At 46.8% G+C, this 21008-nt stretch overlaps 1 protein-coding gene across 1 annotated transcript; it reads left to right on the forward strand.

The window, feature by feature from the left end:
• Positions 1-9087: 9087 nt before the first annotated feature.
• Positions 9088-9351, forward strand: TINCR (TINCR ubiquitin domain containing; the record flags this gene model as incomplete). Its single annotated transcript, XM_082495234.1, has 1 exon — positions 9088-9351. The coding sequence occupies one exon, from the start codon at positions 9088-9090 to the stop codon at positions 9349-9351; it is 264 nt and encodes an 87-aa protein (XP_082351360.1).
• Between the last annotated feature and the right edge of the window lie 11657 nt (positions 9352-21008).

A 21008-nucleotide genomic window follows, 5' to 3' on the forward strand; every position in this document is an offset into this window, starting at 1 on the left:
CTGGATGTCCGTGCCCAGAGAGTGGTGGTGAATGGAGTGAAGTCCAACTGGCAGCCAGTCACAAGTGGTGTTCCTCAGGACTCAGTATTGAGGCTGGTTCTCTTTAATATCTTTATCAATGACCTGGACGAGGGGATCGAGTGCACTCTCAGTCATTTTGCGGATGACACCACGTTGGGCCGGAGTGTTGATCTGCCTGAGGGCAGAAAGGCTCTGCAGTGGGATCTGGACATGTTGGATCAATGGGCTGAGGCCAATGGTGTGAGGTTCAACAAGGCCAAGTGCCGGGTCCTGCACTCGGGTCACACCAACCCCATGCAGCACTACAGGCTTGGGGCAGAGTGGTTGAGAGCTGCCTGGCAGAAAAGGAGCCGGGGGAGTTGGTCGACAGCCAGCTGGGTACGAGACAGTGATGTTCTCAGGTGGCCAAGAAGGCCAACAGCATCCCAGCCTGTATCAGGAATAGTGTGGCCAGCAAGACTGGGGCAGTGATTGTCCCCCTGTCCTCAGCACTGAGGCCCCACCTCAAGTGCTGTGTTCAGTTTTGGGCCCCTCACGACAAGAAAGACATTGAGGTGCTGGAGCGTGTCCAGAGAAGGGCAATGGAGCAGGTGAGGGGTCTGGAGCACAAGTCTGGTGAGGAGCGGCTGAGGGAACTGGGGGTGTTCAGCCTGGAGAAAAGGAGGCTGAGGGGAGACCTTATCGCTCTCTACAGCTCCCTGAAAGGAGGGGGCAGCGAGGGGGAGTTGGTCTCTTCGCGCTGGTAACAAGCGATAGGACAAGAGGAAATGGCCTCAAGTTGCGCCAGGGGAGGTTTAGGATGGATATTAGGGAAAATTTCTTCACCAAAAGGGTTATTGTACATTGGAACAGGCTGCCCGGGGAAGGGCTGGAATCGCCATCACTGGAGATATTTAGAAGACGGGTAGACGTGGTACCGAGGGACATGGGCTAGTGGTAACTTGGCAGTGCTGGGTTAACGGTTAGACTCGATGATCTTAAAGGTCTCTTCCAACCAAAACAATTCTATGACACATGGGGTCCTGGCAACCACCACCATGCTGCAGCTGCCTCTTTGGCCAGCTGGTACAGCGCAGCCCTGGTGATCTCCACTAGCTTTCTTTGTGGTGATGTACACCTTTAATAACTTTCTTCTGCTGGCTGCAACCCGGTGGTCCACCTCACATGATGTTCCTCTGAGTTCAAACCAGTTGGCCACATTTTATGGCTACTTTAGGGCTTCCCAGGCTTGATCACGCCATCACTGGCATCCTGCCTCCCGATGGGACCCTGCATGGGTGTACCTGTTTCACACATGCCATGGAGGGTGGATGTGCCACAGGCCCTGTTCGTAGCTCTTTTTCAGAAGGAGCAGCTTTTGGGGCACAGCTTTGGAGACACATCAGGTGGGGGAGGAAACGGAGCAGGGAAGGACCGTGTTAGCCCCGTCTGACCTGGCACATGTGGGAACTCATATGATGGAGGCAGATGCAAGACCATGCACGCCTCTCCCTGGGATTACAGCTGCATGTAGCCTTAGGCGTGCATTTCGAGCTGTTTCTATGGCTGCTCTCCCAGCCTTTTCATAATTTCTGATTATTGAGGTGAGCAGAGGTGGCTTTCCAGCCAGCTCACCAGCCCCTCTCCTGCTGCAGGCTTGGGCAGGCTCAGAATCAGGGCTAGAGAAGTGAACACTTAACAAGACTCTTTTGCCTTTGTATTTCTACTGCAGGAAGATAATTTTTCTAATCAACTCCGTAGCATTACTCAGAGCCGCATTTAGAAAGGAACATCAAGGAACACATCACCCTGTGTAGCCCTTCAACCAGGTACATTCCCTTCTTCCCCTCCCTGCTTCACGAACTGGAGAGAAGTACCTGAAAAATTCACTCTGGTCTCTCAGTAATGATAACCCTGTCACTCCCACAGCCTCTGGCTTTCATTAGCTTGGGAAACAGTGAGCAACCAAGAAAGAAAGAAGAGTCCTCTAAAATATTTCTTATTTTTCAGGCAGGCAGGAGCGTGCTATAAGGAGTTCCTTTGTTTTTCCTTTTATTTCAGAGGGATTGTTTGGGCCTAGTAAGGCTTGGCAAGGTTGGGTGTGTAAATATGAGAGGATACCAGAAGGAAATGAAGTTGGATTGTTCGAGTGTGTGCTCATTTCTTTGGCAGCATGCTGCATGGGAAGCGTGTTGCAGCAGGCATTTTAACAGACTGGGGCGAGGGGGGTCGGACCTGTAGCCTGAAGTCTGGCAGGTCTCAAAATTTTCTATGCTCTCAATCCCTGCTCCTTTTTTATGGCCCAGGAGTTAGCTGGGACCCACACCACGTCCCATTTCACTATATGGGAAAAGCAGACATTTAATATCCCCATTTTCTCCCCCAGCTCCTGCTCCGTTCTAAACTCCTGGTCATAACAGATCTCTTTCCTCTCTTTCACACTGACTGAGCTCCAACTCCTCCTCATATGCAAAGCTGCATGTGTCAAGGCTAGAAATGTTTCAAAGCAGAAGAAAGAAGCTGTTGACAATCCTTTACCAAATTTCCTTCAGTTTCTTAATGTAAGTATCTCCTAATAGTCCACTCTCTCTTGTAAATTTTCTGTTCTAGAAACTATATAATATGGTGTATCATTAGCAGCGCGTTGTAGATGTAGGTGGCACTAGAATCAAACTTGTCTCTTCCTGGAGTTTCCTTTTAAATGACAAAAAAATCCGTAAACCATCACATCTCACTGAATTTCTTTTCTTTGTGGGTTCTCCCTGCAGGGCTGTCTCCCAGCATGAATGGTATGGCAGGGTAGTAACAATCTGTAATACCCCTTTTTTGAATCTTTCTCATCAAATATCTGTTACTCACCACGGATGCAGACAAGGTACTGGGCTAGGTGTGACCAAAATGGTCAATCTACTCTTCCCATGCCTAGATCCAAGGGGAATTTTCCTCTTTTCTTAAATAATCCTGGTTATCTGCATTTCCTAGCAGGGCCCTGAACACCTGAGATGTTGAATTTGACACTGTTTTGAATAGGATAGCAGAACTCACTCAGCACCTAAAACATGCACCTGTTTGGGAAGCCTGTCTCACTGCCAGTATCTGGTACATCAGAAGAAAGCAAATCCCATCCTATATGCATGTTAACATTCCTGGCTAATACAAAATGGAGTGGAGAGGATGCCAGAATAGGAGGAATCAGCAGCCTCTATCCCAAGACTTTGACTGCTCTTCCTTTCTCTAGGCTGGCTGCATTGCCTTCACCAGTGAGATCTATTCTATCGCAGAGAAGGATTTGCCTTTAGACCAAAGGACAATCATCTGCATGGATCATTCCCTCTTCAGTTCCTTTGCTGTTATAGCTCACTTCGGAGCACAGTGAAAGCTTTAAGCCTTTCCTTGCCATTAGATGGCAATATAGATCCACAAATCCTCGTTCTTCCTGGCGCTCTGGAAAACCATCTTGCTGCTCGTGGAATGGCTGGTAGAGCCTCAAATCTTCTATTTCCGCCTACCTCACTTTTTAAGACTGAGGCATCCTGAATTTGTTTCGCCTGCAAATGAATGGAGCTGGCTGCCTGGGATGCCAGCTCCTCTGGAGTCCTCAGTGGCATGAGGGCTCACTCTCTCTCCATCTCAGGCCCTCCCTTGTGCAGAGAGGTTTATTTTTTTGCTCTTCTAGCAATTAATGCATGTGTCTCGTTTTGCTGTTTCCAGAAGACATTTTGCTGTCTTGCTTGTTTCTCAGCTTACTGCCAAACCTGGTAGGCGAGTGAGTCATGGGCTGCTGCAGGCCAGACCCTGGAGGATACAGACTTCTTCCCAGGGTCATGAATCTCCCATCTGGGAAGTTATAAAGAACTGCAGTGAGAAATAACTACCACTGCAAAATGCTTTCCCCCATATCCATTTTTCAGCTTTTCCATTGTCTGTACTTGACTGGTTCATTTAACATGTGCGTTATTGGGTTTTTTTCCTCCACAGTTCCCTTTCCACCAGAAAGTGTCACCAACTCACATACAACTTTTGCTCAGAAAACTTGCAGGTTCATTTGTGTTCCAAAACCAGGCAAATTTGCTCCTTCAAAGCTGAATATACGTAGCTTTTTTTTTTTTTTTTCTGGAGCCTATTTTAAGTTCAATTCCATGCCAAACAAGAGTCCACCAGCTCCCAGTAAGGCAATATTGATGCTGGGCAGCTAGTCAGCGAAGTTATAGGATCTTTTGGAGTCCAATGCTGATACTGCAGCAGGATAAGTCTGGCTTGGTAACTTTAGCTGCTTTAACGGCAGAAATCCTCATTTGTACCAAAAAGAATGGGATCAACCCCCACTTTTTGAGATATCTTTTTTTTTTTTTTTTAAAAAAAATCTGTTATGCTGCCAGAGCAGATGGAGAGCTCCTGACTATTGTCTGGAACAGGGCAGGATGACAGGGACATTTTTCCCCTGTGCCAGGCAAGGATGGGAGACTGTGGCTGGGAATTCAGGGGAACAGAGGCGCCACGTGGCCTGGGAGCATAGGACCCTATGGCTTGACAGGCAGATGACAGGACAGGGTCAGCGCAGAGACTGTCACTCCCTCATCACTCACACCTCCCCTGTATGTTAACATAAGCACCTTCCAGCTTTTCTGGATTTTAAATGGTCTAAACAATGAGGATTTTGCCCTAATCCCCAGGAGAAGTGCTCCTCCATCATAGAAAGGCTCTCTTTATTTCTGGTGTGCAAGAAGTTAATAGCATTCCTAAGTGCTCTTGCAGATGTGAGCAGTATGCTGCAGATAAGTTATATCAGGAGAAAGCGTTATCACTTGAGCTTACATATTTTGTGCTTATCCGTTGGACTCTAAAAAGCTGTTGCATTTAATTACCCATTTTTCAAAGCATTTATTAATCATTTATTAGCTCTTTGTTCACTTGCTGTAGACGTAACTTGACATACAAAGTGAGCCCAGCCACTTTATAACCAAGCACATCTCAGAAGGAGGAAAGCACTGGGTGATAGGAAAGGTCTTACTCATCTTACTTATCTGTAAAGCACTTGGCGCATGGTGGTATAGCTCTAGCTGGGGCCTCTGGGTACTTCGGGAATATAAATACTAGTGCCTAAAGCTGCCTCATCACCTGCAATACCTGGGGCACTAGATGAATTAGGTGGCAGACTGCATATTGGACTGGAGATTTCTAACCTTAAGTTATCACTGTGAAGCCTCATGATTCTTCCTGCATGGCCATTCACTCCCTGCGAGTGAACCTTTCCCAGCCCTATGCTCCCCAGCACCCAGTGTGGGTCTTGGAGCTCACAATGCTGCAACCTTCCCTCTGCACTGTCAGTTAACGGAGAAGGAGGACAATCACCGGGTAGAGAACATGCCCGCCAGCAGAATCGTGTACTTTGGGGAGCACTAAGCCCCTCTTTGGTACCCAATGTTGTAGAGTTGCAGGTGTAGCATAGTCAGCTTGACAAGGGCAGTCATCTCCCACACATCATCCCTTGTTGTCTATCCGCTCCCAAATACAAACTCACCTCAAACAAACATCTGAGGAAAATCCTTAGCGTTCAGCATTACTGACCACAAGTCCTGGGATCAGAAAGCTTCAAGAAACAGCAAAGCATCTTCCTTGCCTGAAAGACCAGCACTGCAAGAGTGGTTTCCCCAAAGACTTACAGGCTCTGCCAGGGGAATCAGGGCCTAATTTTCCCCAGATGTTGCAATTTCCCTATGATTGCTACCAGGAAATAAAGAAACCTTTATTTTCTTACAGAGCAACATCCCACTTCTCCTCTGTTGTCCTCTGCAATGAGAACAGCACAGCAAACAGCAAAACACAGCCACAGCAAAAAAAAAACCAAAACCAACCTAAAACCCGCCTAAGAAATGAATGTCTCTATTCTAGCATTATAAGAAGACATTATAAGGCCAAGGATCACCTCAACCAGCTTGAGGCATCTTAATGAAGCACCTAATTTAGGCAGGTGTTTCTCTTTTGCTCTAGTCAATGGAGTAAGGAAGCTTACTGAACAGAAGCGGAGACAACATTTTATAAATGCTGTTGCTTTATTTCTTCCCCCACTAAAAAAATCATAGCCCACCTGCATTTTAAATTGCTTTTCAGGCTTTCCTAATGAATGTTTCTCTGAATGTTTGCATGCCTTCTGTTTGCCCTCAATCTAGGGAAAAGCTTAAGTCAATAAGTTTTTATTTGATTTGTAAATAATGCCAGGGTGACACATTATCACAGATTCTCAGAACTCCGACTCCATGTCTTGTCCTCTAGATATGACATGCCAGAGACGTCATCCAAGTAGGCTGCAAGGGGCAGGGAAGGGGATGGAGGTTAAAATAAGTTTGAGGAAAGACCATCTAGAACTTTATCCCATACCTCTGTTTAGCCCACAAACCATCGGGAGCTGGTGAAATAATTGCTTTGGACAGATAATAAAACATCCTCCAGCAAAACTAAGGTACTTAATATACTGCCCAAGTCAATTTCCCTTATTTCGGCTGTCCTCTTGCTTTTAATAATGGTTTAATGAAAAATTCAAAATTAATTGGAACTGGCATTAGACATTCACGTGTTCCAGTGAGGGTTTCACTGCTTCAATATTTCATAAGCTGACTTCACTCTATGCTTCTCCTTATCCTGGCTTTCATAGGCTAGAATATCATCTCTTTTCATAAAATCAAGGGTCCCGATATGGGCGGGTGGGGGTACACCAGAAAAGTTTGCAACCACATCATAGGCAAAGAAATAAAAATAATAGCTGCGTGTTTTCTGTCTGCCACCATCCCCCCTTTCTATGTAATGATACACATCTGAGCCCTGACTGGAAAGAGCTGTCCTAAAAATAAACAGAAGCTGTCTGAAAGGTGTCTGACGGAAGTATTTGGCAGCTGTCAGGCTGTCACGTATGCTAGAAGGATGGAGCTGATGGACTCGCTGACACCAGACGGGCTCTGCTGAAATGAGAATGCCTTATGCTCCCCTTGGCACTCAGTGGGCAAATTCTGTTGGCCGGAGCCATCAGACCTCAGTGTGTCTGGGGCCTGATCCAGTTCTGGCTGCCGTCAATGAGAGTCTGCCCTTGGATGGCAGTGGGAATTGGATCAGGCCCTTGCTTTACCCCTGAGAGTCTGGCTTTACACCAGGGATGAATTTTGGCTCCCCAGGTGAATGTTACCCCAATGAAGAAGGATACACCAGGATCCAGGACTGTAAGCTTCTGTAGGTCTCCAAAAATTGCACCTCCCACTGAGATGCCTAGATACGGGGACCAGAGCCTAACCTTTGACGTTTTTTTGTCATAACAGCTTTGCACCACTCTGTGCCTCAGTTTCTCCTTCTCTAATAGGGGTGGTGTTCTGTCTTCAAGATGATTATTGACATATCTGTAGAGCCAGGCATTGTTAAATGCTTTCAGACCATGACTGTGCTAAAAGCTGTTTCTGTTTCCCACAAGGTGCTTAATGGACACGTGTTACACCATGCAGCAGTCATGAGATGAGCAAACAGAAACATGAAGGCATGACATGACTCATCTCAAGCCTTTGCAGCAACTCAGTGGCAAAGTGAGGACCCAAGAATCCCAGTCCCCACCAGAACAATCATACCTTTACGGTGATTGAATCTGGAAAGAAAATATTGCTAGCAGAGGCTTCGGTTCTTCTCAAGTGCACAGGGAAATCTCCATTGCCTGTAGTGTAACTGAAGATACTTGCTGCTGTTCTTGGCAGGGACATAATGTGCTGGGGAGGAAAAAAGAAGGGAGGTGTGAAGACAGGGTGGAAACCTCCTTGTTTGTCAGTGGGATAGGGGACACCTCTCTTGGGAGGTGACTCTCTCAATGGGAGCTGACTGATATCATATCTGAAAATCTGACAGTTTGCTTTGTTATCTAATAGGCAAGAGCAGCCCCTTTTTAGTGAAGAGCAGACTCTGAAGTCAACTATCTTGCAGTACTTTGGTGTGAAAATACTGGTCTGTGTTGAGAAGAATGGACAAGGGAATTAATTCCTGTAATATGGGCTACAGGAAATTACCTACAAGATAAGAGTGTGACTTGATCTTTTTGAGAAAAGGAAAAAAAAAAAGACTTCCTTATCTTGATGATGTTTGCTCTGAAGTATCATCTTGTGACTGCAGAGTCTGCCTTGCAGGATCATTCAATTACAGCCAGCTCCCGTGGCTGGCATCGCTGTCTTCCTTTCAGAGGTATCGTTGTATTTACCAAAGTATGGCTTGTTCCTCTTGGTATCCTGAGGCCTCTGTTGTCGCCTGTTTGCGTGGTGTGCCAGCAGCCCCATGATGCTGTCCCTGTTCACGTGCTAGAGCAGGATACGACCAGCCCTTCAATTAGGCAGGGATCTGAAAGAAAGAGGAAATCAAGACGATGAACCAGTGAGGAGCACGTGTGAGTCAATATTAGATATCTGATGGCATGACGAGCAATGACTGAGTCCTACTCCTTTTGGAGGGTCCCAGCCTGTTTGCCTCCAATAATTGCACAGATCTCCTAGGGGGAAACTGCACTGCACTAATGAGGGGTGTTCACACCAGCCAGGGTCTCCTTCAGGATGCTCTGGCTGTCCCTCATGAGAGAGTACTTTTCTCTTCTTCATTAAAATGGTTATGTTAAATAGCTGTGAGGTTCCTCAACGCCTGCTTTGTTGAAGTGATCTACCCCATAGCTGGCAGCTTTTTAGAGCAGTCTGGCCCAAACCACAACAGGTTACTAAACCCATTAATTTCTCACTTGCACCCACGTTTCTAATGGCCATCAAGATCCAGCTTTAAAATCCTCTCAGAGTCATTGGAATGAAGAGCACTTTGTGAAGACGTTATAATTATTATGGGATTTAGGGGTGTGTGGAAATGATTCATGGAGACGTTTCCCAGCCAGCAGGCTCTTGGAGCCAGGTGAGCTCTTCCCTGGAATGTGAAGCATGCAGCACGGCAACTGGGAGGAACAGGTTTGGCAGGACATTTTAAGTTGTTCACAGCAGACAGCCTCTTCAGAGCCACATCCCTGCTTTACGGACCTCCCAGCTGGATGTTCCTCTCTGCCACACTGGCCCTGGTGAGCTGGAGAGGATGGACACGCTGCGAAGGAGCCTTTCTCGCTGGAAGAGGTACCACATTAAGGTGCACCTGGCTGATGAGGATCTGATGATGCCCCTGACAGTCAAGCCCAGAGACACAGTGATGGACCTACGGGCTCACTTAGTACGGGAGGGTGTCACTTCCTGGAAGAAGACATTTTATTACAACTCCAGGCAGCTCGAGGAGCACGAGACTCTCAAAGAAGCCAATATCCAGAATGGCTCTGTCCTACTTCTTGTCAGCAATAAAAGGTAGGCAAGGAGCTTGTCTGCAGTGGGGGCGGTGCAAAGGAAGGGGAATGCTCTGTGTATCTCAGCCCTTTGGGACACTTTCCTCTTGGGGTTTGCAGAAAGCAGATCAGGAACACAAAGTCTGCAATTTCCAGCAGGTGGATTGAGATTGAAGGCTGTTCAGCTCCCGACGTGCTGTGGTGTGAAATAAGGGGGTAAGAGGAGGAGGAAATCTGGTTGATGCTGCCTGTGCTGTCTCTGATCAGGTCTCACTTTCCCAACTACGTGGCCAAACACAGAGGGAGACACAAGACGTGCAAAAGGGCAAGGGAGATTGTGTGATATGGAGGAGTGCTCTGTGAGCCCCTCGTCCTCATTCTTGTTGTGCGTGGTGCTCTCCTTTTCTTTTTAGTAGATACTTTCTGCAAGTACTTGGGGGTGGCACAGTCCTGCTTTAACAGGGAAGAGCTATAAGCTGCCAGCTTACAGCAAAGCACAATGAGTGCTGGACAGGGACGGTGAGAGGCTGTAACTTCCCCAAATGTGGGCAGATCATGGCAGAAAACACAGTGAGACTAGAGACTTCCAGGATAGCCCGTGCAAAGGAGATCAGTCAGGGCAAGTATTATGTTCCAGTGAGAATGGAAGCTGAGACAATGGACCTGAGACCCACTGGCCCACAGGATAGTTTCAGTGGGGTGAAGCCCACCTGTGCTGTCTTTCCTAATGCCAGGTTGTTGCTGCCAGCATGATTAATTCTGTGAAGCATTTTGGGGATACCGGGTAGAAGAGGTGCACAGTAAAGCACAGGTGTACTGTGTCTAATTCAGCTTTCTGAATCCTGAGCCCTCTGAGTTACGTGTCTGTGCTGATCAGAGTTGCCTCTGCAGAAAAATCTGCACTAAAGACTTCAGTTCCTGGTTATATGCCACATACTGGAATGGTCCTATTTTCCAGTCCAGAGGCAGCTTGAAATCTCACACAAAGAAGATTTAATAAAGCATTTCCTTTCAGAGCTCAGCCAGACACAAGAGATTTCACATCGCTCAGCTAACTGCAAACCCCAAGTCACCCACAGTCCCTTTCTCCAACATCTCATTTCAGCTCTCTGATTAACTTGGCTCAGCTCCTCCTTTTCACCTTGTTTTTAATGGCAGGAGCATTTCTATTTGTTGTTGTTTCCAGTGTTTATTTTCCTAAATTGTACAGCCTGAATTTTCAAGAGTAAAAAGGATTCCAAGGGACTCAGTTGATGGAGTGCATGTATTGACGCTCTTTTGACAAATGCCTGATTTCCATAACGTGCTATGCACCTTCCCACATACTGCAAAAGCAGGGTGTAACTGCAGCAAGGCAAAAATCACCAGGAGATCCTGTCCCCAGTGTGCTGAGTTCAGGCTGCCCACTTGAAGTCACTAGCCATTTTTGAAAATTTAGAGCCTTTTGCTGAAAGCTCCAGCTCCATTGTTGTGACTACATGAAAAAGGGAGTGGGATTTCGAATATTTTTTGTCCTTGAATTTCATCAAAACCTTCCTTGCTCCTGAACAAACACCTTTGTCCAATCTCTTATTCCTTTTCCGATGGCTGGGTGCATTGTGGGTGGTGGACAGTCTCTCCTTGAAGTCACATCTCTCCTCGAGTTCTTGGACATGAAAGATTATTGGGTTGTGACAACCTCAGCCACTCCTAAAGCATTTTGTGTGGCAGGAGTGACAAGTGGCCAGGTATTGGAGATATATTTCTCTAAAGGCTCATAGGGGTGACTGAGCTATCTTTGCAGCACGGTCCCCCTAGATGTTTCTGAGACGTGCTTGTGTGTGGTTTGGCAGTCATCACCCTGCTCGGTACGTAGTCCTGGGCTGAGCGCAGCCTCTGTGACTCAGCTCCTTGCCAGATCCTCAGCATACAGAGGGCTGGTTTTTAGAGGGCTCTCTCTATCACTAAAACCAGAAGTTAGGAAATACAGACTGGGAGAACGCAGGTGCTGTGTTGCAATTGAGATTACAGCACCATTGTGAGCCTATTTGGCCAGATCTTTAGGTATTATAAATCCACGTTGCTCCAATAGTGCCCGTGGAGAGATGCTGGTCTGTATCAGCTGGGTAACAGCATGCAACCTCAGGAACTACGAGGAGTAGCCTACACAGTGTTGGGACTGTCTAGGAGGCACAGGAGCAAAGAGGAATATAGAACATGGTGCTGGGCTTGGCCAGCAGCCCTGAGGATTTAAGAGTTGGTTTCAGTACTTCACCGACTCAGTAAAGTATGGACCCTCTCTGTCAAAGGTCAGTATCTGCTTCTTAAGTTCTCCCTGAAAATCTTGGTGTCTTCTACTTATTCCTTTGTATTGAGATGCCAGCCAAGCAGAGCTATATTAATTCCAAAAGTGGAGTTGCTCTGATTGCCAAGGTCTGCAGCTCAGTGTCGTGCCTATAAATATTAATGGTCACTCTATATGCTATGTGTTCCTACAAGGGGCTCACGGGACAGTTTACTTTGAACCAAAGAAAACATGAAAATGACCCTCTTTTTCATTCCCCCTTCCCCCTCCCCCAATGCCTTTGTAGATAATTGGCATTTAGCAAATGCCAAATCAGCATTTCTACTTCTTGCTCATGTTTTCTGGGGTTTATAACTTAGTCATAAAAATTCACTTAAGGCTGCAGCTTGGCAGGAAAGGATCAGCATACTAGCTAATGCTGAAAATTTATTTGGACCTTAGTGTTTAAAAGTTCGAGCAAGCCATTTTGGAGTTCAGTGAACACGACCTCCCGCCCTGGGAAAACACACGGGCAAGCCAGAACTGGGAATATCACATCCCCTGAGGATGCAATTCCCCCTTGTGCAGAGCTTGTTAATCACATTACTGCTGCACTGATTGAGACTGCAATCCTGTTGCAGTAGAAGCTGAGCAAAGAACACGCTGAAAAACAGTTTCTGCCCTAGAGAGCTACATATTACAATAACATGGTTTGCAAGTGGGTAAAACAAGCAAAGCAAGACTTGAAATGTGAATGAACAAGCAGAGAGAGAACCCCATCCAGCTCAGTGGCCTTGGGCCAGCCTGTGGTGTTCAAGGCATTGGTGCCCAACGCAAGGAGACCACCAGTGAGTCTCAACATGAAAAGAGCAGCCATCCAGCACAGATACAAGAGCATCCACAAGGGCATGCAGCAGGCTGTCCCAAATGCCCGAGGCGTGATCAGTCCTGGCACTGTGGACCACGCCACGGTAGAACCTGTTTGGCTCGCTCTGGAGGCGGTGCAGGGCCCCAGAGCCAGGTAGCTGCTCAGCTGGTCTGGTGGTGATGTGGGAGTTCCTGAAACTGGCACCACTCTTCCTGAATTTTGTCTGCCACAGTGAGCTACCTGGATGCTCTTTGCCGGCTGTATGCTGTGGAGAACCAACCAAAGAGGCCTTCCAATGGTGTAGTCAGCAGTAGTGCTGGATAGCGGGTGTATGGCTTTAGCTGCTCCTTGCTGATAATTTGTTGGCTGCATAACGATGTTTGATGTTAAGTGGAGGGATATTGTCTTGAACTGGTGAATCCATCACTTAACCCATGAGCTATTTCAAATAGGGGATGTAAATGAGTGATCTAGAGCGATTCCTAGATGTGCCGTGTGCCTGTCACTGACCGTTCCTAAGGAGGTACAGCTCCAGCTGGCTCTGGGCATGGTATAAGCACATTGACAGAGCCTTCACACTTGGTTTCAGGCTCCTTTCTTGTGCAGTCACCTCTAGCAGTCAGTCAGACAAGGTTTGTACTAATAAATTAACCAGTGCCTGGAATGCTCTCTGTTACAATGTTGGAGAATTGCACTGCAGCACTGGCGCCGTCCAGATGCATTTCAGGAGCTAAGGACTGTTCCTTATGGGCTGTCTGGATGTGACCGCACAGGTTTGGAGGGTAAGAATTCGATATGAAAATATTGTCCATTCTGTGCCAGCTGTCCTCTCAATGCAGAAGAAAGTCCCAGGCACGTTTAATTTACTGGCATAGACTCAGCCACAGCACATGGGATCCCCTCAGTCTTTTGGAAGCCGAGGTTCATTGAGGCCCAGCAGCTATTGTCATCATATATAGCTTGCCCGGAGAATGGAGTTCAGTAAGTCATTGGTGAATAGGTTAAATAAAGCAGATGCCGGCACTGAGTTTAGTAGAAGTCTATTATCTGGAATCTATTGGTGTTGATTTTCTGGCCTGGAGCCTCCTGAAAACATCTATCTCGGGGCATTAGCTCAGTTACCATAACAACTCATCTAGGAACAACCCCTGACAGCTTGAAGAGCAGACCAAGGTCCCACGTGGTATATAAGCCACTCTTAGGTCAAGATAAGTGCGTCCAGGATTCTCCCTATTCTGGAGTCCAGCTTCAGTGTCCCTGGTTAGCGCCAGTGCTTATACAAGCTTTAATATGCCTGGGACCCTATTTTATCCATCAGAGGCTGTTCAGCCTGGTTTTCCAAAGGTCCATCCACTCAAGGAGCTACCTCCTGGCAGAATAACAAAACTATCCATCTTTGGGGAACCTGGCTAATTCCCTTATTGGCATTCAGTTTACAGACTCTGATTTTTGGCCTCGTAAATGAAAATGATGACTGAGCCACTTGCATAAGGTCCAGTTTAGCTGATGCTAAGAAACTACTGCCTACATTTGACTCCTGTGAGGGCATAAGGATTGGTGTTTGACATAGACACTCAGCAGTGGCTCACTCCAGGCTTATATTACTCCGTTATCCTGTCACCCCTTCTCATTCTCACTGGAATTGCCTGAGAAGCAGTCACCAGGCTCAGCAGATGATGTTGGATCTCCAGAAAAAGAAACCAGAAAAATAATGGGATCTACGCAGTTTGACCCTGCATAGAAAGCTGACATTACAGCCCAGATGAATTATGTCCCTTACGCTAGCTTTCAGTGTGATTTTGTGATGCCTGCTCCTTGCACTGACCTTCCAGCTCCTGGGGTTACTCAGCAATTACTCCTCAGCATGGAGGGGAGACTTTTCGCTCCCATCTACTACAGACTTGCCCTGTTAAGCTCAGGCCTAGCAGCAGGCTCCAAGGCATCTCACAGTAGGATAACGATCCTTTAAATAGCACTGGGAGTCTCTCTTCTCAGGGAGAACTAATTAAGTTCTTCAGCACATGCTTAGACATATGTTGACCTGGTATGGCCTTAACAGGCCTGCTTCCATCTACTGGATAAATAACACTGGCTTAAAAAATACCCTCCTGGAGATGCGTTACTTAGGCAACAGCCAGGTGGGGGACTGACTTCTCCATCTCTGTGGCTGAAGGTAGTATTTATGTGCATTACTCATGGGCCAAGCTCTCTGCTGGTGTAAACTCCTTGAAATCAGTTAAGTGATTTTTAAGTTCCGAAAGCACCAGTGCAGTTACCTCTGCTGACCTCTTGCAGCGTTCAGGCCAGAAAATGACACCTGTATTAAGCTCAGTTACTTACTGTTCAGCCCAAGAAGCTCATTTGACAAAAGCAGAGGGTTGCATCAGTGGAAAACATGGTCCATAGGATCTGAATTCCTCCCCCGTGCAGTTGCATGGGATTGCAGTAGATTAAACTGAGCTGATGTGTCTCATGGGGGGGGGGGGCTGTCTTGGCCCTAGGCAAAGAATTAATGAATAGAAAGTATATTCTAAACCAGGCTCTTTTCTGGTGTGATATGGCACAGATTCCTGGACTTTCTGCTGATTTATAGCAGGTGAGGATTTTGCCCAGTTGGGATAAATATCCTCTCAGTGATCTGGTGTTTTATGGGGCAGATGTCTTATGGGGTGGGGTCACAGCAAATCTGTGGTTATTAAAATCCATTCAACTTTCAAGTAAGGAAGGAAGTGCTGGAATATGAATCCTGTTCTGGGTTTTGCAGAAAACCCAACCAGCAGTTGATATCAGCCTAAGTAGACTTATAGCGTCCTTTGCTAGGACCAACAAAAAACCCCACCCCATAAACTTTGAACTTCTATAAGTCCTGATGAAATGTTTGCAGCAGAGCCTCAGTTTCTTGTCTGCATAATTGCAAAGAGGAACTCACAGTAGTCAAAAGACTCAGCCCTGCACTTACTGGCTCGGCTGGGTGGGGTGGCTGCCTGGTAGAGCTGCTGCCTACAGGCCATGAGTATCTTGGTTGCAGTCCAAGGCATGATAACGAGCTCTCTCAGCAAATGCTAGCCCTGAAGAGGTACCCCTAGAAACTTGAGAGCGCCTCTGCTCTGGAGACCCCAGGGGGTAGCCCTAGATGATTTCTAAGGGTCTTCAGAAGAGTAACTAAGAAAATAATCCTACTTTTGCTACGCTTCTATGCAGGGTCTGTACCCCTGTCAGAAAATGTTTATGGAACCATAACCCCAGAAAAACCACCATTTAGTGCTAAGGCAGGCGGGTGAGTGTGTCAAGAACACTTCAAGCTCTGTCTTACTGTAAACATCCTCAAAGTGCTCCTAAAGCTACAGGCTGCCCTGATCTGAGATGAAAAATGGATTTCCAGGAGCATGCACTAAAGAGGGAGAGCCTTTGCCTATGGGAAAAAGGCTTCCAGACAGTTGCAGGTTATCTGGAGGGTGAAGGCATCTTTTGCGGAAGGATAGAAAGGTCTGAAACCCTGCAAGTGGCTTATCCTCAGCTGTATAGTGTGACTGAGAAAACAAAACAGTCAGAGGATCAGGTTTACATTTTCCCCACGCCAGGGTGAGTGCCTCCTTGGTCAAATACCATTTTTGATTGCATGTCTACAGTGCTCCAAGTATTTGCCTCTTTCTTATTCAGATAATGCCAAAGAGCACAGCCAAAGCCATGAGAAACGGAGAGTGTGACAAAGGCTGAAGGGAAGCAGGTGGAAGAGAGCTTGGCCATGGAAAGGCAGCCCGGCCACCAGCGTTTGGTAAGTCCCTCCCTGCATGCCAGCTCAAGGACTGTTCGGAAAGCAGCTCTGAGTGTTTTCAGCACAGTACCCATGAATAATTAACCCAAACAAAACAACAAATAACGTTTCCTCATCAGCATGCCATGTGGTCTCAGCTGCCAAAGGAGAAGCATGGGTAAGACTGACTCAGCTCCTGAGGGCAGTGAATCAGAGTGAAATGCCCATGAAAGGGTGACTTCTACCTGGGTGATGAAGCAAGGAGGAGCTGAGGTGGACTTTGCTTAGGGCCCTAGATGGGGACACTGGACATCAGAGACTCCTTCCGACTCTCTCACAGGATACCTCAGTAAGTTGCTGATCTTGGCCTTTGTTTTCGTACGTGTAAGTCGGAGATAATTTATTTGTCCCTTTCTCCCACTCTTTGTCCATCCAGCTGTAAGTGACTTACGTTAGGGACTCTCTGGGCTCTTGAGCAGTTCCTATGCAGCAGGGCCCTGATTTCCAGGTTGAAAGCTCTGTACAGCAAATAAGCTGTAAGCACACTATAGCCAGTCCTGGAGCTTGACAGCCTTTATATATCCAAAGAACAAAGACTGGTTGTTCACTGTTATGGCGACTACCTCATCTGACATTAGGGGCCCATTGTTACACCAAAACTGCCTTTTTTTTGAGCCAGGGCTTATAAGGCAATGAGCCTCTTTGTGTTGTTCTTCCATCTGTGTGCCAGTCCCCCTGCTCCACTAACTTCTGAACCAGCTGACCTGATTCAACCCAGTTTGATGGAAAGAGAGAGGTCTCACAGACTGAAGATTCTTGCAATTTTCATGAAAAAACAGCAGCTGGATAGAAGAGAGACATTTAAGTTAATATCCTACTGAAGGAAAAGTAATTACACCTCTTGCTCCCTATCTATTTTGAGATGCAGCAACCAGGTGACCAGCTGGCATTTAGAACCTGGCTAGTCAATCAGTACCTGCCTAGCTTCAAACCAGCTCCTGCACTTGCTGCCCCTTGCCTGCAAAGCAAGAAGCTGTTGGAAGAGTGGAGGACTTTGCTGGGGAGGTCTGGAGGCGATAAGGATGCCCCAGGGATATCACAGTGAGCTGGGAGCACCAAGAAAGGAAAAAATAAAAAGCAGTTGTAACACACAAATCAGAAGGAGAACGGGTTTTACCAGTTCCCCTGCTCACAGAACAACTTGATTTTTAGGTTCAAACTTATTTTCAGGACCAAATGGATGTTTCTTTAACCACTACAGCACTTTCCCCAGAAAATTTCAGTGACTGGCAACTGTCTTACCAAACCCCTCAAACCTGCATTTTCTGTTTTTCGACTGAAAAACATGCCTTTCTGGACTTTGTTGGCAATGAGAAAATATTTGATTCTTTTTTCCCAACAACAGAATTTGAAGAAATGCCATGGAAAATTGAGTTTCTCATTTTCCAGTTTTTTTTTTTTCCTAGGAACAAAAATATTTCCCCAAGTACTTCCTTGGACTTTGCACAGAAAGAGATTCTAAGACAGACAAAGACATGAACATAGTCATAGCTGAAGAAATTTCAGTCCAAGTAACTGAGATGGACAAAGAGTGGGATGGGACTAAGCATGGGAAGAAGGACTGTGACTTTTCCAAGGTCAACCAACAAGCTAGGCGCTCAGTGGAGAACATCCTGGCACTGTTGGGTCAGCATTTCTGCCACTTGACCATGCGGCGCCTCTGTGCGTCTGTCTGTCCTGAAATAATGAGTTTCTTGGAGCAGAGCCAGTACTTTTCTGAGTGCTTGGAAAGTGCCTTGCACAGCCCTAGGTGCAGTCATAAATAATAATTTAAGTGATAATAATAATATTAAAGTGGCAGCTTGCCACTGAAGATGGGACATGTTCAGCAACAGAGTCCTAAATCTGTGCCCCTCTTCTAGTAAAAGGTACAGTTTGCCTCACAAAGCCTGGGAGACCAGTATTTACTTCTCTGGACCTGACAATCACTGTCTTTTGCTCTGCAAAAGGCAAACTGACCTACGTTGAATTAGGTCCAATATCTACTTTAACACCTCATGCCTGTTGCTGGCAGCTCTGGTCAGCTCTGGAAGGCTTTTTGCAGCTCAGGGGGATATCTGGAAAGAGTAAATTAAATGTGGTGGTGTGGGGAGCTGCCTGGACTAATGTTTTTTTCAAAGATAGGTTTTGATTGACACTTCAAATCTGCCTGACAATCTTTTATTCTAGGTGCAGTTGCTGCCTTTCTTCAGAGCAGGAAGAGCTGGTTTGGTTGCTGTCCTTCAAATGATGGATCTTATCACACGGGAAAAAGAAGAAAAAAAAACCCCAAACCACCTGGAAACAGCCACAGGTACAGCATAAAAAGAGGTAAAACTAACTGGATCTATTTGAGATATTTCTGTTTCTTCCCTCTATGCCATAATCCAATGCAAGATACGTGAGAAAAGAGGCTATACTCTGAGGAACAAGAGCTGACTGTTTTCTTTCTTTATTTGCCTGTTCATTATGTTGTTTTCCTTCAAGAGACTTTTAATGCTTTGCAGATAGGACTGTGCCACCCTCTAGTAATAAGAGGACTGGGAAGTCAGTGGGACAACCCTTCTATTTGTTCTACATTGCCTCTTCTACTGCCCATACTCCCCACTCTGCCTCTTACTCTTAGTTTCAGGCATCTTTAATGCTTGCTAAATGCTGGGATTACACCATTCAGCTGCTCTCAGAAGAGGTGACAGCCACTTTTTACAATCTAATTTAGACATTTGACATTTACCTGAGTCTGGCCAACAAGAAGGTCGGGTCTCCAAACAGGCAGAAGCATGCATCAAATCCTCTTCCGGACACTCACTTAGGTGGCAAAACAGGTCTTTTGTTTGAGATGTCCTGTCTCTCCTTGCTCATCTAGGTCCATCAGAAAACAGCTAGGCTCTTCAGACAGCAGAGTATAGGGCTGTTGTATGTCCAAATACCAGGAAAGATGCTGATAGTAAAAACTGCTCTGAAATGGATGTTTCCCTTGTTCTCTGTGATAAAAGGTGTGGACAAGGTCAAGGACCAAAGCTGAAAGGTGTGCAAGCTCCCATCTGTGCACCAGCCTGGGTGTATTGCAAGATGGAGACCTTCGCAACTTCGCAAGCTGCACCATGGATGGGATTTCTTCTTGTCAGGAGTGTTTTTCTCTTTGGGATCCTGCTATTGATGGGGCATTGCAGCAAGGATTACCAAAAGTCCTGCTGTTCGCTGCTGCATTCACCTCCACCTTGGAGCCACAGCCAGGCCTTCCCAGCCAGCTCCTTCTCCTGAGCTTCGCGAGCAGAAGACAAGCCCAGGCAGGCCATCTCCAGCAGCTGCTGTGCTTCAGCAAGGCAGCTCAGGCTGAGGCATGTTTCAGAAGCTCTTCTGTGCCTCTCCTGTACCCGAGTTGTGGATGCATCAAGTGCTTCGGTTTACAGGGCCATCAGCCTGGCAGCTTTCCTCAGCACTAAATTTACTTTTTAAAGTTACATCAGTGTTGTACCCAGAGGGAATGGAGGAACAGATGCAGCCTGTGAAGTCTGGCTTTAATTCACCTGCCTCATTTAATTTCCTGCCCTGCCTTCTAATCAATGAGTCTGCACTAGCGACCCTGGGAATACAGAGTTTTTTTCATATATAGGAGAATTCAACGCAGTGGCTGTGCCGGCTGAGCTCTCAGGGTCTCGAGCAGGCTGTCTCAGGTCTCCTTTGAGGCTGCTTCATTATGGATTTCCCTCCTGCAGAAGCACTTGCACACACTCTCCAATCTGTGGCAGCTGCACCACATTTCCTTGCAGGGGCCTGTTGGCACAGGGCAGCTGTGCCACGTTAGCCTCTCTTAGTCAGGCTGGCTGTACGGCATTCCCTCCTGGAAGTGCTCTCCTTCCAGGTGTTCCTGGTTTTCAGCCACATGGCTTTCTTTTCAGGGCCACACGCTGCTTTCTGGGGTTCTGCCCTGACCGTGGCTCTGCTGTGCTACCTCAGACAGGCTGCTGAGGCCAAACATGCCTCGCTACCTCCCAGCAACATCACCGGACCAGTGGTGCTTTCTCGAGGCAGCTGTGCTGATGTTCCCTCGCAGGGCTGTTAGGCCATCATGCCATACTGGCCTTGTGGTGTGTCACTTCCCAGGTGTCCCTTCACTGAGGACAGTAGCACCATGTCACCTCAAAGGCGTTTTCAGGACTACATTGCCTCAGACGCTCAGGGCTATCAGGAAGCCCTGATGAAAGGGTTTCTGGCACTTTTGCTTTGGTTAAGCAGACTCCCACTGTCCTGTTTTTTTTTTTGAGCTCATTCCAGGCAGTGCTGCTCAGTTGCTTAATCTGCTGGTGTCAAAACCCTGGGAGATAGGATGGCTCTTTTTGGCTGGTAGCACCTATTTTGTGACGTTGATGCTTTATCTCATGTATTATAATCTGTATCAGATTGCTCTTTGCCTGCTAAAATGGACAATTAGGATCCAGTTGTAATGCAAATTGCATGGTGGAATAAAAACCGTAGGGAACAAAATCACAAATAAGTATTTATGTCAGCCTTTGTTACTGCGTGATGGGTCCCGCTCAGTTACTGCTGGCTGTGAAGCATCAGACAGAAGAGAACCTGGTGTGCCTTTGTGTTTTATAGGCACGAGCTGCCGAGCTGCTCTGTGTAAGAATGCCTTTAGGCACTCACGGGCCCTGATAATGTGTATGTGTGCAAACCTAACAGACAGATTGCCGCCTACACTGGAAATTTGATGATTGCCTTGTTTTTTCAAGGCTCTGTTTTATATACTGCAGGC

This window comes from Vanellus vanellus (assembly GCF_965231255.1).
Source record: "Vanellus vanellus genome assembly, chromosome: 25".
NCBI lineage: Eukaryota > Metazoa > Chordata > Aves > Charadriiformes > Charadriidae > Vanellus > Vanellus vanellus.